At 45.0% G+C, this 23,051-nt stretch overlaps 1 protein-coding gene across 2 annotated transcripts in view; it reads right to left on the bottom strand.

Moving 5' to 3' along the window:
- FRMD4A (FERM domain containing 4A) overlaps positions 1–23,051 on the bottom strand; it is a 353,094-nt gene that overhangs the window by 125,326 nt on the left and 204,717 nt on the right. For both annotated transcript variants that reach the window (XM_029239055.1, XM_029239054.1), the window contains exons 5-7: positions 19,469–19,553; positions 4,086–4,142; positions 3,168–3,190 (exon numbers count right to left, since the gene is read on the bottom strand). In XM_029239055.1, coding sequence (XP_029094888.1) covers positions 3,168–3,190; positions 4,086–4,142; positions 19,469–19,553 — 165 coding nt within the window. The remainder of the gene's footprint in view (positions 1–3,167; positions 3,191–4,085; positions 4,143–19,468; positions 19,554–23,051) is intronic.

Below are 23,051 nucleotides of genomic sequence, written 5' to 3'. Positions count from 1 at the left end.
GAACAGCTTGTGAGTTTCATGAGAAACAGCAGTTACGGCTCTGGGTTGACCTTACATAGCTCTCGTTCTATTAAAGTAATATCAGCACTTTCGACTTCTCCCTTTTGTAAAAAGAACCCTTTTCCTCTTGTACATCAAGGAACTTGCTCCCCTAATATGTAGATTTTTTTTGGCCCAACTGAGTGGCTTGCGGGATCTTAGTTCCCTGACCAGGGATTGAACCCGGGCCACAGCAGTGAAAGTGCTGAGTCCTAAGCACTGGACCGCCAGGGAATTCCCATAATATATAGATTTTTAATACTCATTCCACATCAATGTAATCTGCATATATTCACTGAAATGTAAACATACAGGATAATAGCATCCTGGGCAAAGTAGCTTTTTAGGAAGGTAGAGATTCAGGATCATCAGGCTATGAAAGAGTTACTTTGCCTTTTGTGTGCGACCATTAATTTCAAAGGTTATTTGATCCTCTAGATTCTAGAAGATCTCAGAATTAAGCCCTGGACCACGTGCTATATAAAACGCTTCCCCGGTGCTCTAAGTTGACATCTCCTGTTATGAATGCTGCTCAGGAAAATGTACTGTGTTTACAGGGTGTGTATATAAGTCAAAGCCATTCAGTTAAATACGATTAAGGTTATAGAGTCCGGCATTCATTAATAGAGCAAAAACAACTTTCTACAATACTAAACTATGAGGATGGGACATCTAAAATGCCCGATGTTTGGCCACCAAACCAAATGTTATGGGGATTTTCCCAGATGTGGATGGGAAGAGGTAAAAATCAAGGGTTACTTCTCTTGTTCCGAAACTCCGGGCCACTCAAGCATACGAACTGTGGGCTTGTACAGAGAACGGTGTTTATCAGGGAATCCCAACTTCTGTGACGTGAGTTTTACGCTGGGAGATAAACTGACCTTTTGGATAAGGTGTCTGACCTCTCTCCTCCCCTGACGGCTATTTCTCACCCCAGACAGCTGCTGTTATAAACAAACTGCGAGGGAACACTTTGACAAATGAAGCCAAACCAGGATCCTTTGTTTCTCTGCAGCCAACAAGCTGGGATTCCACAAGCTCCTGAGGGGGCCATGAGTTACTGGAGGCCAGGCCTGCCCTTCCTCCCCACTGACCATCCCTGTAGCCCCACGTTCCCAGGATCTGCGGGGCCAGATGACGCTGTTCTCAGCTCACATTCCATCCTGTCAGGGGACTCTCAAAAATAAATAATATTTACAGCAGAGTTCAGAGCCCGTGAAAGAAAAGGCAGGGAAAAGTATCTTCAGAGTAAGTAGACCGGACAATGGAATCCACTGGATCTGTGGTTATTAAACCATTTTTTCATGGGACTTTAGAGCCTTTTGTAAATAGATATGAACCTGCACTTACCAAGAGCCTCAAGTCCAATACCAAATGAAAGGCATAAAAAACTAACAAAGAAAAAACAGAACAAAGTATAGTTTCTAGATCCTGAAAATGTTCCACTCAAGCCATTCGGTCAACAGTTATTGGCCACCTACAAGGTCTCCTGCTAAGGCTATAAATAAACCTTCATCGCCCCTCCCAGAAAAAGGACTACCTCTGTTTCATAGCAAGAACTTGGGAAACCTAAATAAAAGGGGCCTGGAGATCTCCTTCTACAAATAATCAAACTGGGCTGAAGGGACTATATTTTAGGATCAGGGGTCAGCCCACTACAACCCACTGGCCAGCCCTGCTTGTTTTTATGTGGCCTGTGAGCTAAGCATGGTTGGGAAAAAAAATCTTAAGAAAAAAGTCTTAAACGGTTGGGAGAAAAAAAATCAAAAGAAGAAGAATATTTTGTGGTACATGAAAATGTATATGATATTCAAATTTCTGAATTTATAAATAAAGTTTTATTGAAATACCGACATACTCATTTGCTTACCTACTGTCTCTGGCTGCTTTTGCACTTAGAAAGGGAGGGGTGAGTAGTTGCAACAGAGACTGGGTGGCCTGCAAAACCCAAGTATTTACTGTCTGGTTCTTTACAGAAAGTGTTTGCTGACCCTTGTTTTAGATTGTCAAAGAATTTGTTTGGTTTTGCTGAGATATCTGAGTGAGAAAATATACCTCTGCCTTTGCTAGAAAGCCTTAGAAATGCATGGCAAGCAGAGAGAAGGCAGCTAAGACCTGAAAAACCAGTCAGCATGAAGTTGAGAAGCTGGACAAAGAGAGGGAGACCACCAGGTGAAGTAGTTTAGGCGGCATTTACAGATCAGATCCCCCAAACCAGGAGAAAACACCCAAGTTCCTTCACAGAGCAGAGGTATAACCTGCATTTCTTTTTCATACCAAGTTTGCTAATTTCCTAACGATGGGCCAGGATCCCACGCCCTGACGCTGTTCTTGTACATGTGGTTGAGTCTTCATATCTCTAGACCTTGATTCTAAAGGATGAGCTATACTGGACTTGCCTCAGGGGAGTTCAATAAAACAGAATCCCAGCAATGATGTCTGTCTTTGAGCAGACAGTCCTGTTGGTGGATGGTTACAACCCCTATTCTGTCTCCAGTAATGATCAAGAGAGACTGGCACTTCAGCCCTACTGGTCAACTGGCCACGCTTAATGAAATGAATGACAAGGTTGAAGTTTGTGGATCTACAGGGTTATTAAAGCAGGGCACATTTTTCCCCGTGGTTAAGTCTGTTTATGTTCTCTCCCTAACATAACATCTGGAAAAGGAAAGACAGTAGAAGTGGGATATTTATATTGTAACACTTTCACGAAAGACATCTTCCTGCGGGCTAGGATTTTGTACCTTCAGGGTTGGAACTAAAACAGAGGAAAAAAAAGATGTTTGCGTCCATGGGGTTATCTCTATCACTATAGTTCATACCACAGTGATAATTCAAGGCTCCACGAAGACACCTGGGCGACCTGACACACCTCAATACAATGGCCATGTGTGACAGTGGGTTCTAACCTCAGCCTCTTAGTAACTTTCGTTTGGTGCAGAATATCCTCCTGTTACTGGGCTTTCTCTGCCTGATGTGTCTATTTCCATTGACAAGTTGGGAACTGGATTTCAACATTAAGATATAATATTAATAAATTGCCCTCCTACGAAGAAAAGACAGAATAGTTTCTTTTAATAGAGATGCAACAGAATATATTTTTAAGCCAAAAACTCTCGTAAACTCACCTAGAAAAGTCTCCCTTTGCCTCCTGTAGAAGAAGAAAATTCAACATCAGTGACACATTCTGATCCCACGTTACAGATTTTAAAATACATTGTAACGAAGTCCTCTACTGAATCAGTCTGACTGACTGCTGTTTCGTCCTATGAGCTATAGTAATATAATTAAGGAAGGACACGTGTATTTACCACTTGAATATGAGACAATTAAACTTCAGAAAGTTATATACAAAGAAAGTGATTCATAATGACAAAGGGAAAGTTTCCATTTCTAAGCCCTGATCTAACTTTTTCCAGTTTAAAGATTCTGAACCTGGCCGTCTGTCTGGATAGCACTATCTATGTGTCCATGTCTTGTGTTATTTGTTGTTTTACCCTGTATTGTGGGCTTTTGGAGGCAGGGACCATGGAATCTGTAATGCATTAGCATAACACCTGGAACATAGTAGTTGCTCACTAAATCCTGCTGAAGGAATAAATTAATGACATCATTTTAGCTCATCTTGCCAGTGTTTCTAATACTCAGTAGGCCTCTTTTTCACATAAGCTAAGGATCTTTTCCTTGTCTTTCATGACAGTGATTCTCCTGGCAATTAATTCCTGCTTTTTACTTGGCTTTCTCCAGTGACCTGAAGAAAAAGGGGTCACTGGATGGTCTCAGTTTCCCCCAACCTCAGGTTATACACACAATTTTCCTTTGCAGAGAAATACAGACTTAACATTTTGGAGAAGAACAGAGAATAGAGAAGACTCTATTTGCTGCCATGGTGTAGTTTCCCCAGTAGCTCTTTCCTGCTTGTGGCTAAAAATAACTAAGAAGTCAAAGAGCTAGTGGATATAGCAACTGCCATGCATGGTAAGTCTTATTCCTCTTTCTTCTGTGTATGGCCCTGGCATACAAAGGCAAAGGGGGAGACGACTTACCTGTAAAATATACGAGGCTAATTCAAACACCACTTCACTGTCAACATCAATCAGCTCCTGAAAGGAAAACCAAGGAAGATAAGTTTGGTCCTTTAATGATGATTTCTTTATGATCTCTCCCCAAAGAGGATGGGTATTTCTTTTCTAAGGTGTTCCCTAAAATCTCAAGCACTCATAGAATATCTTCTCTGAATTACTCGGACCCTGGCTCCCTGACATGCTTTTTACAGCTCTTAGAATGAATCCAGTGGTCCTGGGTCTACACAGTTGCCTCCAGGGCTTCATCTTTGTCTTCATGAGAAATTAAGGGATGGGCCAGTCCCCGGCTTTCTACAAATCTGTCGACCTGATTAATCAGAGTAAGGTTACTTGATAACCACATGCATTTTTCTTTCTAAACTCTACTTCGGAACCAGGAATAAGGCTTTACTGAAGAAAAGGTTACAGTGGGATTGTGACTCTTTTAAAATTAAATAAAATGAAAAATAGAATTCCCCAGTTGCACTAGCCACATCTCTTTCATGTACTCAGTACTTCGAGGTAGCTGCTGGCTACCATGATGTCAGAGCACATGCAGGGCACTTCGCTCACTGTAGAAAGTTCTACTGGTCCGCACTGTTAGAGAATACAAGTTTAAAAATGCTCTGTTCTACAGATTGCCAACAAACACATGAAAGAATGCTCAACGTCATTAATCATTAGAGAAATGCAAATCAAAACTACAATGAGATATCATCTCACACCTGTCAGAATGGCCATCATCAAAAAATCTACAAACAATAAATGCTGGAGAGGGTGTGGAGAAAAGGGAACTCTCTTGCACTGTTGGTGGGAATGTAAATTGGTACAGCCACACTGGAGAACAGTATGGAGGTTCCTTAAAAAACTACAAATAGAACTACCATATGACCCAGCAATCCCACTACTGGGCATATACCCTGAGAAAACCATAATTCAAAAAGAGTCATGTACCACAATGTTCATTGCAGCTCTATTTACAATAGCCAGGACATGGAAGCAACCTAAGTGTCCATCAACAGATGAATGGATAAAGAAGATGTGGCACATATATACAATGGAATATTACTCATCCATGAAAAACTAAATTGAGTTATTTGTAGTGAGGTGGATGGACCTAGAGTCTGTCATACAGAGTGAAGTAAGTCAGAAAGAGAACAACAAATACCGTATGCTAACACATATATATGGAATCTAAGAAAAAAAAATGTCATGAAGAACCTAGGGGTAAGACAGGAATAAAGACACAGACCTACTAGAGAATGGACTTGAGGATATGGGGAGGGGGAAGGGTAAGCTGTGACAAAGTGAGAGAGTGGCATGGACATATATACACTACCAAACGTAAAATAGATGGCTAGTGGGGAGAAGCCGCATAGCACAGGGAGATCAGCTCGGTGCTTTGTGATCACCTAGAGGGGTGGGATAGGGAGGGTGGGAGGGAGGGAGACGCAAGAGGGAAGAGATATGGGAACATATGTATAACTGATTCACTTTGTTATAAAGCAGAAACTAACACACCATTGTAAAGCAATTATACTCCAATAGAGGTGTTAAAAAGCAAAACAAGACAAAACTCTGTTCTCTAGTTCTTCCCCCAAATATTTAATCATGATCTATGGACATGGTCTTAAAAGGACATAAGCCTCTCTTAGGTTTTTAAAAAAATCCTATGTATATATATTTCAAAATGTATATAGTCCATATCTCCTTGTATCTAACAGCTTGACTGAGGTATAATAGATACAGAAAGAAACTGCACGCTTAGTATATATAATGTGTTACTTCAGACATATGCAAACACCTGTGATACCATCACCATGTTCAAGGTAATAAACATCCATCACCTCCAAAAGTTTCCTTGTGTCACTCTGTGTGTTCTTCTCGGGGGGAGGTAAGAACACTTAATGTGAGATCTACCCTCCTAACAAGATTTTAAGTGCACAACACTGTATTTGATATACAGTTCAGATCTTACAGACAAAGGAAAACCTGGAGTCCACCAGCACGCAAGAATAATAACCAAATTAACTGACGTTGTACTTCTGTTATCAAGTACAAGTAGAAATGCCTACCTTTCTTTTCTCTCCTTAATACCCCTAGATCCTACAGTGAGTGACTGGAGCACGAAAAACTAGCACTAGCACCGACTTAGACCTCAGCTAGCCCAGCCACCCGCTTTCATTGAGAACGGAAACCAAAAACCATCAAGGGACTCCCCCAGAGTCACAAGGCTTTAGTGGCTGTGATGGGGCTCGGAAGCACCCCCAAGTTCTTGTCCAGCATCTGACCTTCTGGAGGGCATGCTCTCCCCCAAATCAATCAGGTCACAGTCTCAGCCAACATGGTCTCAGGACCACAGGTAGCATCAAAGTTAGCTAAAACAAGGGTTACTTTTTTTCGAAGTATAAACCAAACTCTGATTCACAGATTTTCTAATTATTTTTGTGTGCTCCAGAAGTGGCCCCTGTGATTCAAGACAATGCATTGAAGCAAGCCTGTGTATCTCGAGGGAAGGATATCCTGCAGGCTCTTTCGAGCTTAGGAATTTCAAATATGGATAATAATGTTTGCTACCGAACCACCTTGGAGCGTGGGCTAAGAGAACTAACGAGAGACATGGAAGGATGGGGGACAACAATTCTTTATGTTTAACCGGCTGAAGGAGCTTTACGGACACTGTAATTGATACAGACTGTCAGTGCTGGAGTGTGGAGGAATGCTTGGAATTGCAGTCCTGGGATTACCAGGTCCCATCAGAATGTAAATCATTTAACAGTGGACAAATGATTTAACAGAAACACCGTACAGGGTTTCCACAGTGGATCACTTCTACTCGCACTGTGTGCCTTTCCATTCCCACCAGTCGACTTCCTGAAAGTCGCTGGTGTGTACTTGTCAGCGTACTCCGTCAAACATTTACGCCAAGGTTGCAGCCAACGGTCAACGGTGGCTAATACTTAACATCCCAGGAGAGGCCAACTCAAAGCCAACCATGGGGAACAACCCTGTTAAGTGCGAACATTGTTTTTAGTTCATTACTTGATTCATCTGCTAAAGGGAAACGTCTATATCTTTGGGAAAGAGGGCAGGAGTGGGGAAGGCGGAGGGCGGTCGTTTTCTATTTGATTTGATTTTACACAGTCCATTCAGCAGTTCCAGGAGAGACTGTGGGACGCTAATCGCATGGCAGCATTAACTGTAATGTATGTACTATTATTCAGAATCAAGCTACCAAAGATGCCCATTTAAACATCGAACCTGATTTATACGAGTTCTCTCTCACCGACCATATGTGTCCTCAGGGTAAGTGGGAACTAGTGCCTCTAACTGGGGTGAATTTCCACTTTCTCTGACCTTGACCATCTCCCAGTGAAGATATTAAAAACAATGAGAGCCAGAACGTGACCGGTAAGAGGGAAAAGGATTGAAGAATGAGGTGGCCCAGACGTCCCCACTCTTGCAAAATGTGACGGGAAAGAGAGCTGCGGTATTCCTTCTCACCGTTTCCATTTAGTATTTATTGAGTTCAAGAATCATGGCACCATCTGTCCTCAGAGGAATCAGTACAGAGTCTAAATGGTGTTTATAAGACCCAACCCAGGAACGGGGATGGGGGTGGGGAAAGAGATGCTCTCAAATGGCGAAGAACATGCTTTCCTACCTCGCAGCTGCTGCCTGATTCCCTGATGTCTCCTGTTTATAATACCTTCCCCCGTTTATACCTCGTCCTCCCAGGTGATTTTATCCCCTGCGATGGAACAGAGCTCTAGATTTCCTGCCCACACCACACACCTCCCGTTGTACCTCAAACCCTGAGAGCTGAGTCCCCGTGGGGAGAAGTGGACAGATGTTTCCAGGGATCCGCCTACTATATAACATTCCAAAGATCACTGCACCTTTTTCTCATCTGGTTTCTCTCAAATGCAGAGGTGGCTCTTTTCAAGTGTTTCTGCTCAAGCAGAGCAAATAAACCGAACACGATCACGAAGAGTTCGTGCAAAAATCCCACACTTTCCTGGAGCAATGGGTTTTCCCCCGACCAAGGAGGAAATGCAGAAAGATGGGGATCAGAAGGCCCTTCAAGGAAGATGTACGGGTGTTTCTCACCGGCATCACCCACAGGCTGGACGGGGGACACTCCTCTGTGCCCCCAGTGCTCTGAGAGCCATTTGAGGAGGGGTGTCGGCAGGGTTGTCTGCTGAGCTGGAGTCTTCCTTGGGAATCTAGGGTGGTCTGGTGGGCATGGAGTCATTTCCTCCTGAGACTCGCTGGTAACAGGGGGATGCTGATGGGAGGGTCAGTGATGTCACGGAGGTCACGTGTCCTTTGGACATCTGTCTTACTTACTACTGGATCACGTGTGCCACTTTCTGTGATCTTTTGCCACGTGGTATGGACAGACAAAACGTGACTCTCTGCAGGGTGTGCGTGTGTGTGTGTGTGTGTGTGTGTGTGTGTGTGTGTGTGTTCAGACAGGGCTGTGGAGGATGGCATTCTGCATGTTCTACAAGTTGCCGAATGAGGAGGCCTGAGGTCATCTACCAGCAGCCTCATGGTTAACAATATGCTCAAAAAGATTTCCATTCTGAGGGTCTCTGAGTGTTCCAAAGAGAGAGCCCCATGAGAATCCCCAGTGACAGGTGTAAGGACGGTCTCCAAAAGTCCTGAGAGCTGGAGGAACTCGTCACGACCCCCTTGCTCCAAGGGCCCTGGTGGTGATATTCAGACTCAACGGAGAATCTTAATGAAAAGCCTTCCTCCTTGGTCAGAAATGAGAGAAATTCCAGCTTTCACGGAAGATTCGTGAGAGCTTTATAACAGAAAAGATGATGAGCAACCACACGGTAGGTTGAAAAGATTTCAATGAGAATGACCTTTGCCAAGTCCAAGCAGAACGACCTGCAGGGCCGCCCCATGGTTTTTCCGGTAAATCCTCACCCACTGTAACCATCTTTCTTTGTACCCGCAAAACGCCCGAAGAGGATGGTTTCTTGCCATCTCTTTAAGACTATTTCTACTCTGGGGCATTGAATAAATACATCCCTGGACGTCTTTGAGTTTCATCTTCCTCGTCAGTAGAATGGGGAGAACAATTTCTTTTCCAATTATTGTATTGAGTCTGGTGAGGCGGAAATGTAGAGGTGATTTGGAAACTCTGAGACTCACTACAAACATCGGGTCTGCATTATTTATTTTCACTTACTGGCATTTCTGAATCATCTGAACTCCACAATTTTGTCTGTTCTTCAGCATTTTTTTGGCATTTATTGGAATCTTTTTTTTTTACATTTTATTTTATTTTTTAAAAAACTTTTTATTGGACTACAGTTGATTTACAATGTTGTGTTAACTTCTGCTGTAGTGAACAGTTATACATATACAAATATCCACTCTTTTTAGAGTCTTTTCCCATATAGGTCATTACGGAGTATTGAATAGAGTTCCCTGTGCTATACAGTAGGTCCTTGTTGCTTATCTATTTTATATATAGTGGTGTGTATATGTCAATCCCAATCTCCCAACTTATCCCTCCCCCCTTTTTTGCCCCCCAGTAACCATAAGTTTCTTTTCTACGTATGTGACTCTATTTCTGTTTTGTAAATAAGTTCGTTTGTATCATTATTTTAGATTCCACGGATAAGTGATAGCATATGGTATTCGTCTTTGTCTGACTTTCTTCACTTAGTATGATAATCTCTAGGTCCATCCATGTTGCTGCACATGGCATTATTTCATTCTTTTTTATGGCTGAGTAATATTCCATTGTATACATGTACCACATCTTCTTTATCCATTCATCTGTCGATGGACATTTAGGTTGCTTCCATGTCTTGGCTATTGTAAATAGTGCTGCAGGGGCTTCCCTGGTGGTGCAGTGGTTGAGAGTCCGCCTGCCGATGCAAAAAAAAAAAAAAAAAAATAGTGCTGCAATGAACATAGGGGTGCATGTATCTTTTTTTTTTTTTGGCTGCGTTGGGTCTTCGCTGCTGCATGCAGGCTCTCTCTAGTTGCGGCAAGCAGGGGCCACTCTTCGTTGCAGTGCACAGGCTTCTCATTGAGGTGGCTTCTCTTGTTGCGGAGCATGGGCTCTAGGCGCACAGGCTGTAGTAGTTGTGGCTTGGGGGCTCTAGAGCGCAGGCTCAGTAGTTGTGGCTCACAGACTTAGTTGCTCCACAGCATGTGGGATCTTCCCAGACCAGGGCTCGAACCCGTGTCCCCTGCACTGGCAGGCGTATTCCTAACCACTGTGCCACCAGGGAAGTCCATGTATCTTCTTTTTTTTTTTGTGGTACGTGGGTCTCTCACTGCTGTGGCCTCTCCCGTTGTGGAGCACAGGCTCCGGACGCGCAGGCTCAGCGGCCATGGCTCACGGGCCCAGCCGCTCCGCGGCATGTGGGATCTTCCCAGACCGGGGCATGAACCCGTATCCCCCACATTGGCAGGCAGACTCTCAACCACTGCGCCACCAGGGAAGCCCCCTTGTATCTTTTTGAAAAAGAGTTTTCTCTGGATATATGCCCAGGAGTGGGATTGCTGGATCATACGGTAGTTCTACTTTTAGTTTTTTAAGGAACCTCCATACTGTTCTCCATAATGGCCGTTGGACTCTCTAGTAAGACTTACTTTTTAAGGAGGTGGGCAGCATTGTTTGTGTGTCTACATGTGTGTGTGTATCGGTCACCACGTATATCATCCCAGTGGGTCCTGACACCCACATTCAGCCTCGTTGAGCCCACGTGACACCCTGTCTCACTGCACAACCTACAGTGGCTACGGGAAGGCGCCCCCAGGCCATCAGGGGCTGACGAGCGGGATAAGACTGATGTGATCTTGCACAATTCCTCTCTGAGCCCTCTGCCAGTTTTTCATCAGTCAAGTCCCTTCATGTTTGTCTGGGGCACTCCCTCACTCGGTGGCCCGGGTATTTCTCCCACTGTCCACTGCATACAGTCCATTTCACGATCCTGAGGGATCTCTCCTGTAGAGGTCACGGGCACAGCCCAGATGATGGGTCTGCGTATGTTTATTTCTAGAGAGTTGAAGATGGAAGTCCCTCTCTGTCCTCCTTCCCTTCCTCTCTCTGTCACGCGAGCGCATACACGAAGCTGGCAACCCTCCATCTAAGAGATAACGACCAGGATTCTGTGAGTCTGAGACAAATGTTTATGTTGGTTCCTTTGTCCTGTGGGACTTGATTCTGGGCTTTTGTTTCTCTCATCTTCAGATGAGATATCCTCTGCTCATTAGCAAATCTCTTGGAAGATCTTGGATAAAGGTTGCTTATTTTAATTTCAGCAAGAGTGATGGTATTTAGACCAAAGTAGCAAACTTGGCCCAGGCACAACTGTTTGAACTTCAATCATATGTGACGCTCTTAGTTCAACGGGGACATCTAGGCACAGAAGGCTGGACCAGACCCCCCAGCGCACAGAAAGGAGGAATTTTAAGTTTGTTTTTCTGACATGATCTGCTCTCAGTGGGTACATGTAGGCTCCAAACTTGGTAATTTCCTAGGAAATATGCAAATCCTTTCTCCCTGGGATTGGAAACGAAGCCATTAAAAACAATTTACTGAGCATTGACTATACTCCTTGTTTAGTGAGAGGTCAGTGGAAGGTGATCATCAAAATTCACTCAGAAAAATGCTGGTGCCAACTTCTCTTCCAACTCAGGAGACACACTTCTGTGCGTCTTCAGATGGTGACCACGGGCCCTGCTTCTTCGGTTATCATTTCAGACAAGATAAATTTTGAGATCAAGCATTTAAATGTGATGGATGTGTGTAAAGAGTGGATGGTCAACCCCTTCCGTTCAAACATGAGCTCCATAACAGGGCAGCTTGTTATTTTGACCAGTTCCCCCACTTCACCCAACTTAAATCATCTAAGGATCAGATTGCTCCTCTGAGGAACTGAATAGCAGTGGAAGGTCCTTCAGTGTAGGGGCCTCTTTTCTTTCATTCATTCATTTATGGCTGCATTGGGTCTTTGTGGCTGTGCGCGGGCTTTCTCTAGTTGCGGCGCTACTCTTCGTTGTGGTGCGTGGGCTTCTCATTGTGGTGGCTTCTCTTGTTGCGGAGCATGGGCTCTAGGCGCGGGGGCTTCGGTAGTTGTGGTGCGCAGGCTTAGTTGCTCTGCGGCATGTGGGATTGTCCCGGACCAGGGCTCAAACCCGTGTCCACTGCATTGGCAGGTGGATTCTTAACCACTGAGCCACCAGGGAAGTTCCGGGAGCCTCTTTTCTTATCTCTCGGAAGGTATGCCTCTGAAGATGATAGGAAGCTGGATTTCAGAATTCTTTATTTCCCTTATAACTTTAAGATCTATCATCTAAGGGAATCCTTCCTTTTAAAAATTAAAAAAAACATTTTGACATTTTATGACCTAGCACATGTTGTCTGCAGAGCTTTTGAAAATTATTGTGGTGACTAATTTTGACAGCAAGCTCACTTTGCCAGTGGAGAACTCCGAGCAGGCAGGATTCAATCCTGAAGGTGGTGGAAGTGCTGAGATTAGAGTCCACGTCCACCCCAGCACTCCCTCTAGTGTAGCAAGTCCACTGCCCCCCACGGGGCTGACTGATGGGCCTTCTCCAGTTGACAGAGGAAGCCACAACCCAAGAGAGAGACAACCAGATGGAAAACTTGGCAGGAGAGCTCTGCTCTCCTGGGTCGCTTCCTAGGAAGCACACATCATCCTAGGCTCACTTCCCATGGGAGTTTTCCTCGGAACTAGACACACACTTCTCAATGAGTTTCGTCCATCCCTTGGTCATAAGTTTCCTTTCCATCACCCCCTGTCCCCTGAATGAGTCAAAACACAACAGAAATGTTGGTGAAGGAAGTGGCCACGTCGGGTGTCGATGACCTCTTTTTTTTTTTTTTTTTGCGGTACGTGGGCCCCTCACCGCTGTGGCCTCTCCCGTTGCAGAGCACAGGCTCCGGACGCGCAGGCTCAGCGGCCATGGCTCACGGGCCCAGCCGCTCCGCGGCATGTGGGATCTTCCCAGACCGGGGCATGAACCCGCGTCCCCCGCATCGGCAGGCGGACTCTCAACCACTGCACCACCAGGGAAGCCCCGATGACCCCTTTTGACACGTCTTCCTGCTCCACTGAAAGGAGACGAGTAGAGCCCCGCTCATTCCTGACCAGGTTCTAACTTTCTGCATCTTGGACAGATTATGACTGTAATTTCCTGCTCTTTTGGTAGAAAATAGGGGGATTGTAAAGCAAGGAGAAGTGAGAGAGAAATCCACTGCAGTTCTGCTTTCTGTCTCCTGGTGAAGAGTGGAAAGTGAGAGCTGGCATTCGTGGTTTGGGGAAAATGACAAAACAAATGAACAGAGCGAAACACCTTTCCTCGCTTTTGTGCTGTTGAAGAGATCAGAGGTCTGCTCTCTGGAGACGGTGATGCGTAGGAAGCTAGGATGAAGCAGACCGAGAGCTCAGGGCTTCAAAAGGGGGCCTACACCCCAATGCAGGTCACTCCGTCCCCAAGACCCTGAAGCGGGAGGAGACATCCCAGGAGGGAAGTAAGACATTACATCCTCTGGAGAAAATGCAGAGCCACAAGAAAAGACACCAAGCACTGATACTTAGGGTTCCCACTGAAAGAAACAGCTTGCCACTGGGACACTCCACAGGCACAGCCACAGAGGACGATCCCCACCTGGGCACTTGGAGCTTTTGAGTGCCTCACTCTTAAATATGGATGGAAAGCCTCCTACATGAAAGACAGAGACCAAAATAAATAAACAGAAAAAGAAAAAAGAACTGGAAAGAAACACAAAGGAAACAGAACGTGCATGATAATTAATATTATTGGAGTGATAAGAGGATATTAGGCTCAAGGACAATAATAGGATTACATGTATATAAAGAAAAATCAGATAATATGAAGGAAGTCTGGGAAATTCAAAACATGATGGCAAAGGTTAAAAAATCAATAGAAGAGATTAAAGATAATACTGAGAAAATCTTCTAGAAAGTAGAACAAAATGACAAAGATGGAAAATAGGAGAAACCAGGTATCAAAGCAGGAGGCTGTGCCCGGCATCAGATTAACAGGAGCTCCAGAAGGAGAGCACAGAGGAAACAGAGAGACATCACTAAAGAAACAATACGAAAAACCTCCCAGAACTGAAGAATACGAATGTCCAGACTAAAAGTGCCCGCTGAATACACAACATAGTGGGCTTACAAAGACCTACTTTAGGGCACACCATCCTGCAACTTCAGATGAAGAGGAATAAAGAAGAAATCCTAAGAGATCCCGTGGGTGGTCATGGAGGTGGGGGGAGTCCACATACAGCGTATGGACTGCAGACTTCACCAGAGCAAGCAACTCTCAAAGACTCTGAGGCAGCACCTTTGATATTCCGAGAGAAGTCATTCTGTATTTCCACATCCAGTCAAACCGTTAACCAGATATAAAAGTAGAGCAAAGGCTTTTGCAGATATGCAAGGACCCAAACATTTTACTTCTCATATACGCTTTTTCTGGGTTACTGCAGGATGTTCTCCAGTGAAACAATGTTGTAAAACAAAACACAGGAAGACTCGGGATCCAGGAAGCAGAGCATCCAGTCCAGAGCTGGGGTGAAGGGAAGACGGGACAGGAAAGGGGCATCTTGGGCTGAGGGCTATGAATGAGGCCATGTCCAGACAGGAACAGAAGGACAGAGGACTCTAAAAGGAAGGTGCCTGGAAAAACAACAAAGGCAGCAGCAACAAAACCCAAGCTAAAGAGAGGAATGGATGAATTATCCGATGCATATGCAAATTAACGTTGGTAGACATTTGGGAATCTGTAGCTTCTGGAAAAAAAAAAATGATGGGTACATAGAAACTAAAACAAGTAACAGCAAGGAAATTATTATTACCTTTCGGTAAAATAACTGGTTGTCTAAAAAAGGAATCACAACCTTAGGATGCTACTTGGATTAGTCATAATAATGTAATGCTGATGGGTATGGCTTTTGCCCAGAACTGTGCTATCACCATACTGGGAAAATGGGAAAAGGAAAGTGTGGGTGGTTGCATAGGAGACCTCAATCCTCACCTACCTTACAAAGAATTCAGTACATTAAAGATGGATAAATCAAGGAATAACACCCTGTGCCCATTATTTACAAACAGAGAGAGGCAAATACCAGAAGAAACAACTAAAATTGCTGGAAGCGGCAGGAGTTGCGGGGGGGGGGGGAGGAGGGGGGGGGGGGGCTCTTTTTTATAAACAGCCTCCTAGAGCCATGTGGCTTCTAAACCACGGCATATATTCCTTAGATAAAAATAAATGTGAACGCGTTAAAAAAGCGAATGAAATAAGGACTTGGAGGAAGCAGGAATAAACAGCTTATGGTAGCTGAACAACTTAGATTCTAGTACGTCCCCAAGACACAGGGAGGGCGCTGGGTCAGCTGGTATCAGCATCACCTACCGGTTACGTGTCTGGTACCACTCTCAGGTCCTTCAAGGCCTCCAAAGTGCCAGAGGGCAGTGTGGGCAGCACGCAGAAATTCGCAGCCAAGATGAGCTCAGATCTGATTCCAAGTGAGCAATTCCATCTCAGCGGGAGCTAATAACGTGCCTGGTGGGGTGCTAACCACCTTCATGTCTATCTCACTTAATCTCCCCAAGAAGGTGGTGGGTTGGGTCTTTTAATATCCTTGTTCAACCAAAGAAGAAAATTAAGCTTGGAGACGTCACAGAAGGTGTCCACATTTATTGCAGTTGCTAAGAGGCAGAGGTAGGAAGGGAACCCAAGTCTGTGAGCCACGGAGTCTAAACCCCTAATCACAATCCTCCTGCTCCAGGGCCTTCCACCATCTTTTTACAGCTGTGCCAAGCCTGTTCCACCACTTCTGGTTCCTCGTCTTTCCCTAAGTTACTAAATCTCTCCAGCATCGGTTTCCTCCCTCAGTAAGGCTGATGATTCCATCCCACTCATGAGCCTCAAAAAGTGTAAGACAAGTGAAAACATTTTTATAGACTCTAAGCGTCAACTTATGCCGATGAAAATATTATTTTTGATGATGGGAAGGAGACGGGTGGCCTTGGGACGCGATTCTGTCCCCTACGTAACCTTCAGAAGAGCCATCTCGGGCTCACTGACGCAAGTCACTAAGCCCCAGGACAGATGCTGAGAAGAGACAGCTGGGGTTCTAGAAGGGCACACACCACCCAGGTCAGCAGGCAGGCTGATGGCTGTGGGCACCTGGACCCTAAATGTGGCTGGCTCCGAATGCATCACCTCTTTAGTTCTGGGGATTTCTTTTTTAAAATTTCCCATTCCTCCCAGAGTCCTCTGTGATCATTATGTTCAAAAGCACTGAAATCTTCACCTTCAGCTCGGCATCTGTGACTAGACTGAACTGAACAACTCCGAGAGAAACCATGTCTGCTCCCTTAACCCAGGGGTCTGTATAAGCACAGTTTGGGGCAACTTTTTACTTGCTGGGGTTGAGGGCGATTTCATCCCAGTCAGCGACTTCCCAGGCATCTACTGCCCAAGTCTGCCCCCTGGTGGACAGTCCTCACTTTTTATTCCTGAACTCTTCCGAAGTGCTTTCACATGGATTAAACAAACACCATCAGAGACGCCTGCCACCTACGAGGTACGTAAGACTGGTATTATTATTTCCACTTTATAATGAGAAAATGAGGGTTTAGAGAGAGGAAGAAATTTGCAAGTCCCTGGAACTACATGCAGCGTCTTTGTTCTTCCATTCAGCAAAACCCCCAAATACTGTAGTCTGAGCGCTCTGGGCTTGAGCCCAGGTTAAGTCTTGGTTCAGCAGCTGTCACCAAGCGAGGTTCTTTCACAGAACTGAATTTGATCACTACCACGCCCTCCACGATTTTGAACATTTGCATTCAGTGGAGCTATTCTGTGCAGTGATGTGCTGAAGAACTTCCAGAAGGAGAAGTGATGGCCAACAGACCGCTTCACCTGTGTGTGTGCTTTAATGTGTAGTCGGTTGTTGCAATCTCTCCAAACTAGGTTTAGTTAAACAGGAAAATACAGGCAGCGGGATCTCCTCTGAATACAGCCATTGACCATGTTACAACAGGTGTACTTGGCTTTGAAGTTCTCTAAGGAGAGTCTGCCCTCCAGGGCACAGTGCAGCCCAGCGGGTGAGATCTGTGATCTGGAATCAGGCTGCCAACTTCAGCCCTGACTGACTCTGCCATTCAGCAGATATGCAACCCCGGGTGAATCTCATAACCACCCTGTGCCTCATCTTTTTCACAGGGAAAACTAAGATAAAGAATAGTCTTCATCTCAGAGATGGTGCAAAGATGCAGCCACACAACTTACAGAAGGCACTCGGCACCAAGCCCACCACGGTGCCATGGGCGTTAAGTACCAGCCGTCCTTCTCCCTGGTCATTAATGAGCTGACCTAAGGCTGCACTCCTGAGACAGAAGGGGGCGTGTTGGAGGGCGGGTGCAGAGTGGGTGTTCACTTTCAATACATTCTGTTAGTTATGATTCTCAACCCAGGGCGGGGAGCGGTATTCTGCAAGCCCCTCTCCCCCGGGACGGGGTGTGTGCTGGATTCTGTGGGCGTTTTGGGTTATCCAATGAAAGGAAACACTACAAGCATATGGGGGAACTGGATGCAAGGGACTGTCCCACTCAATTGAGAACTGTCCCTTGAATAGACGTGTCCATGAAGAAGATGTACAAAATGGCCAGAGAGCATACGAAAAGATGCTCAACGTCGCTAATCGTCAGGGAAAAGCAAACCCAAACCATAGTGAGATACCACCTAATACCACTAGGATGGCTACTATTTATTTGTTTATTTTTTGGCTGCACGGTGCAACTTGCAGGATCATACTTCCCCGACCAGGGATTGAACCAGTGCCCTCAGCAGGGAAAGCACAAGAGTCCTAACCACTGGGCTGCCAGGGAATTCCTAGGTTGGCTGTTATTAAAAAAAAAAACCCAGAAAATAACAAGTGTGGGTAAGGATGTGCAGAATGGAATCTTCACACACTGTTGGTGGGAATATAAAATGGTACAGTCGTTATGGAAAGCAGTGTGGCAGCTCCTCGAAGAATGAAAACTAGAATTATGATATGATCCAGCAAGTCCATTTCTGGGTATTCACCCAAAACAACTGAAAGCAGGGACTTGAACAGGTATTTATAAACCCACGTTCACAGCAGCATTATTCACTACAGCCGAAAGGTGGAAGCTACGCAAGGGTCCATGGACTGGTGGGTGAATAAACAAAACGTGGTAACTGCATACAATGGAATATTAGCCATCAAAAGGAAGGAACTTCGCACACCGGCTACAACATGGATGGACCTTGAGGACATTATGCTAAGTCAAATAAGCCAACCACAACAGGACAGATACTGCGTGATTCCACTCACGTGAGGTACCCAGAGTAGTCAAGTTCATAAAGACAGAAAATAGAATGGAGGTTGCCAGAAGCTGGCGGTGGGGAGTTACTGTTTAAGGGGTACAGAGTTTCAGTTCTGTATGATGAAGAGCTCTGTGGATGGATGTGGTGATGGCTGTAAAACAAGGTAAACGTACTTAATGCCACTGAACTGTACACTTATCAATGGAGACCACGGTAACTTTTATCACAGTAAAAAAACTGTCCCACCCCATAGAGAACAGACTTGTGGTTGCCAAGGGGGAGGGGGGGAGGGGAGGGGTGGAGTGAGAGCGTGGGATGAGCAGATGCAAACGAGTATCTATAGGATGGATAAACAACAAGGTCCTACTGTACAGCACAGGGAACTATATTCAATATCCTGTGATAAACCATCATGGAAAAGAATATGAAAAAGAATGTGTATATATATATATATATATATATATATATATATATATATATAACTGAATCACTTTGCTGTACAGCAAAAATTAACACATTGTAAATCAACTATACTTCAATAAAAAAAATAAAAAACTGTCTCACCCAAAGTGCCAAGAGCATCCTTTTGAGAGATACTTCCAGAACATCCCAAAATGATCAAATACACATGCATTTGGTTATAAGAGGTTCATTTATAATTGTGAGACCTAGTGCATTTGTCACATTGGCCTGGGTTTCCCTCTTTTGGCCACAGTTGCCAAGTTCAGGAGACGCCTAAAATCAAGCTAAGGAACACCTCCAAGGAGCTAAAACACAGTGATGGGACTGGAAGTAGTCACGTTATGAACACCTGATAGCTCTAGCTCCACGGAGTTCTCATTTATTTATAGTCATTAATTTATAAGTTACTTCTACTAATCAATAAAATTGCATTAGGGGCAGCAAGCTGGGATTCCCAGCTTCAAAGGAGACTTTCAGATTTCAACGGAAAACTCTGAACAGGAAGAGGAAGTTCTTACCTTGTAGATACAGGACTTGGCGTTCAGGAAGAAGAGCTCTATGGTGGCATTGTCCTTTAGGTATGAGATGCTCTCTATATAGAACCTGGAAGAGAAAAACTGCCAGTGAACTACAGAAGCATCAACCAATCAGGCAGAAAATCATGTGTTCTCCGAGTTACATGATTTGACTTGAGGATACAGACGCCCAATCCAACAGGAACAAAAGAAAAAGGCATCGTCTATTGCTTCCACCATTCCTTTTTGAGGGAAAACAGTGCTTTTCAAGTTCGTTTACCGTGGGTTAGGACCATCATGACTGACAGCCCTTCTCATAGCAAAGAGCCGGCCTGCCATCAACCTCTAAGAGTACACTTGAACTTGACCATTTACTTCCTTTTTCATTACCTGCTTTCCAATTTTTTTATAATGTCATTTGTTTCCATTGCATTACTTTTTGTCCTCATCACTATTGAGCTGGAGTTTTAAAAGATAATTTCTTCTGCTTAATCGAAAGAAGGGCCCTATTTCTCCTTGAGATGGTTACAACAGGTCTTCGTGACGATGGCAAGGTGGGGTTTGACGTCTGCACATCCAGAGAGCTGTGGCTGGTGTTCTTAAAGCCGTGATATCCATGCACATGAAGCCAAATGAGAATTGGATTTTTATCCAGATGAAACTTATGGATTTTTGTCAAGACAACACATGCTGAAATTATTTAAGTTTAATTCAATGATCCTTTACACATCGACTCGGGAGTTTATTCAATTCCTGAATTAGGTAAGGCACTTGTACTTGTCTAAGGCTCAGCTGCACTGAGGGAGCTGTGATGAGAGGGGAGAAGGAAATGATTGGCACGCAGAGCCTTGGAGGGGAAGAGGTTCTGAGTGGGGTGGCAACCCCTGGAGGGCACTGGGTACCTGCCTCGTGGAAACTGGGGGCCCCAAGAGGGGGCAGGAGGTGAAATGAGAAGAAACAAGTGCTATGATCATCCAGAACAGCGTTAAGATGTGATGGAAAGAATCCTGGGGAGGAAGCCGACAGCCCAGTGATCTGGGCCCAGTGCTGTGTGATTCAGGGCAAGTCCCATAACCTTGCCGGGCTTCCGCTTGCCAGTCTGTAAAAGACAGCAGGACGTGGTCAGCAGTTCCCCACCTAAGAAGTCTGCTGCTTTCAAATACTGGAACTAATTCAGATTAAAACAACAACAACAATAGCAAAACCAACACACCAACACTGTAAGGCAAACAAAATGTGTGTGTAGGCTTGGGCGAGCCTGTGGCCCCCCAGTTTGCAGCCTCTTGTCTACAGACTAAGTAAACAACATCTTTGACCATTTTACAGATGTGTGCAGAGGCTGTCGTGATGAATACAACACAGACTCATTTAAATTTGTAATTGAATCCAGAGTAATCTTCAGAGATTAGTAGATATTTTCAATCCACGGATACTAGTCTGACAATTACCATCATGGAGGGTCTACAAAATTTTTGGAAATTACGATATAGTCTTTATTCATGCAAAGCCTGGGAATGAGGTGGCTGGTTGATCTCTACCATCACCCTTTTCCCTACCAAAAAAAAAAAAAGAAAAAGAAAAAAAAACAAGCACCTGCCTCTGGCTTTTGGAGCAAGTATTCTAGGTCATGGAGGTCTCCATAAAGGGTCTGAGTGGTCTCAGAGGAACTGTAAAGCTGTACTACTTTCACTCCCCTAGTAATGGAGACTTGAAATATAGAAGCAAATTCTACATCTCAAAGCAAAACGCAGTTTTCCCTTGGTATCCACAGGGGATTGGTTCTAGGACCCACCTCTCCCCCAGGATATCAAAATCCTCAGATGCTCAAGCCCCCGATATAAAATGGTGCAGTAGGGCTTCCCTGGTGGCGCAGGGGTTAAGAATCCACCTGCCAATGCAGGGGACACAGGTTCGAGCCCTGGTCCTGGAAGATCCCACATGCCATGGAGCAACTAAGCCCGCGCACCACAACTACTGAGCTTGTGCTCTAGAGCCTGTGAGCCACAACTACTGAGCCCGAATGCTACAACTACTGAAGCCCACATGCCTAGAGCCCGTGCTCCGCAACAAGAGAAGCCACCGCAGTGAGAAGCCCACGCACCGCAATGAAGAGTAGACCCCGCTCACCGCAACTAGAGAAAGCCCGCACACAGCAATGAAGACCCAACGCAGCCAAAAATAAATAAATAAATTAAAACAAACAAACGAAATTTAAAAAAGTAAATAAAATGGTGCAGTACAGTCAGTACATATCCGCGGGTTTCACATCTGATCCGTGGATATGGAGAACCGACTGTAAGTTACATTTGATGTAATTAAAAAGTCTACATCCGTTGTAAACTTTCTGGCAAGGGGTAGTCAGAATAGCAAAACCAGAAGGAGGGAAGGAAGGCAGACAGATGGAAGGGAAGGGAAAGGAAGCAGAGGAGGGGAGGGGGAAAGGGTGACAGAGGCTCAGGATGGGGCTCCAGGTGGGTCAGAGCAAAGCCAGCTCAGCTGGGCGACCTGCAGGCGTGGCCTATTACAGATCAATCTTGCTTCTGTGCCTGTGTCCGAGCTATTCCTCTCACTTCCAGAGCCATCCTCCTGCACACCCCAGCTCACCCCTGCTCCCTTCAGACTCACTCAGGGTCACCAGAAGTTTTCGCTGACTCTGCGGACGGTCCCCAGAGAAGACCTCCTCTCCTGGGCTCCGGTGACGCCCTCTGCTTATCGTGTGGCCCCATGGTGCCGTGATTTTCTGTTCCCTGAGATGCCTTCTTAGTAGGCTGCTAACTCCTTGAGGCCTGGGACCAAATCTCATTCATTTTTGCATCCCCAGCACTAATCCAGAGCCTGGCACCAACATTTAAGGTTCTACGAATGAAAGACGCTTTCAACTGTTCTCTCCACACACCGTTGGTGGGAGTTCTTACTGGACAGTGAAATGGGCGATGAAGACAGTGCAGGAGGGAGAAAAAATAATAAATGATTTCCCAGACCATTTATGATTGGGGGTCTTACACTCCACACCCAGGCCCTGTCCCTCTGCCCCTTCTTTCACCGTGAACATGGAAAGCTGCCCACGCAGGGCTGCTGATGACTTTCAGTCCTAGAGCCAGAAGAACAGCAGAGGCTTCTAGAGTCTGCCAGTCAGTGACCTTAGCTCTGGAATAATAATTCTGAGTCGAAAGCTGTTGGGTCTGAAACAACTTAACTTTTTCAAAGCAATGCCGTACATCTTGGTACCATTTGCTTTATTTAATTCTTGAGAATTAAGGAGTGAAGACATTCTGTCCCCTGGCCCCCCATTTTCTCCTCAACAGCATATTAAGAAAAACAAGTAACACTTCCCTTTCCAACTCTCTAATAATGGAAAACTGAAACGAGACGGCAAATTCTATGCCTTTTGAGATAGTATTTGTTCCCTGGCTGCACAAGAGACAGGAAGGTGGAGGAAATAACAAGCATATTCTGAGATGGACGGGAAAAAAAATCACCTCCTTTTGAAAGAAACTGGAAAGCAGTTTCCTGTTAACCTTTATCACCAAGAAACAGCCTGGGAAACCCTGTGAGTTCCAGGCCTGTCATATTATTGTTCTAACCC

This window comes from Monodon monoceros, unplaced genomic scaffold (genome assembly GCF_005190385.1).
Source record: "Monodon monoceros isolate NGI ecotype Baffin Bay Population unplaced genomic scaffold, NGI_Narwhal_1 Super_Scaffold_21, whole genome shotgun sequence".
Lineage (NCBI taxonomy): Eukaryota > Metazoa > Chordata > Mammalia > Artiodactyla > Monodontidae > Monodon > Monodon monoceros.
Note: the sequence above shows the minus strand (reverse complement) of the source record. Positions and strands in the feature narration are given on the sequence as shown.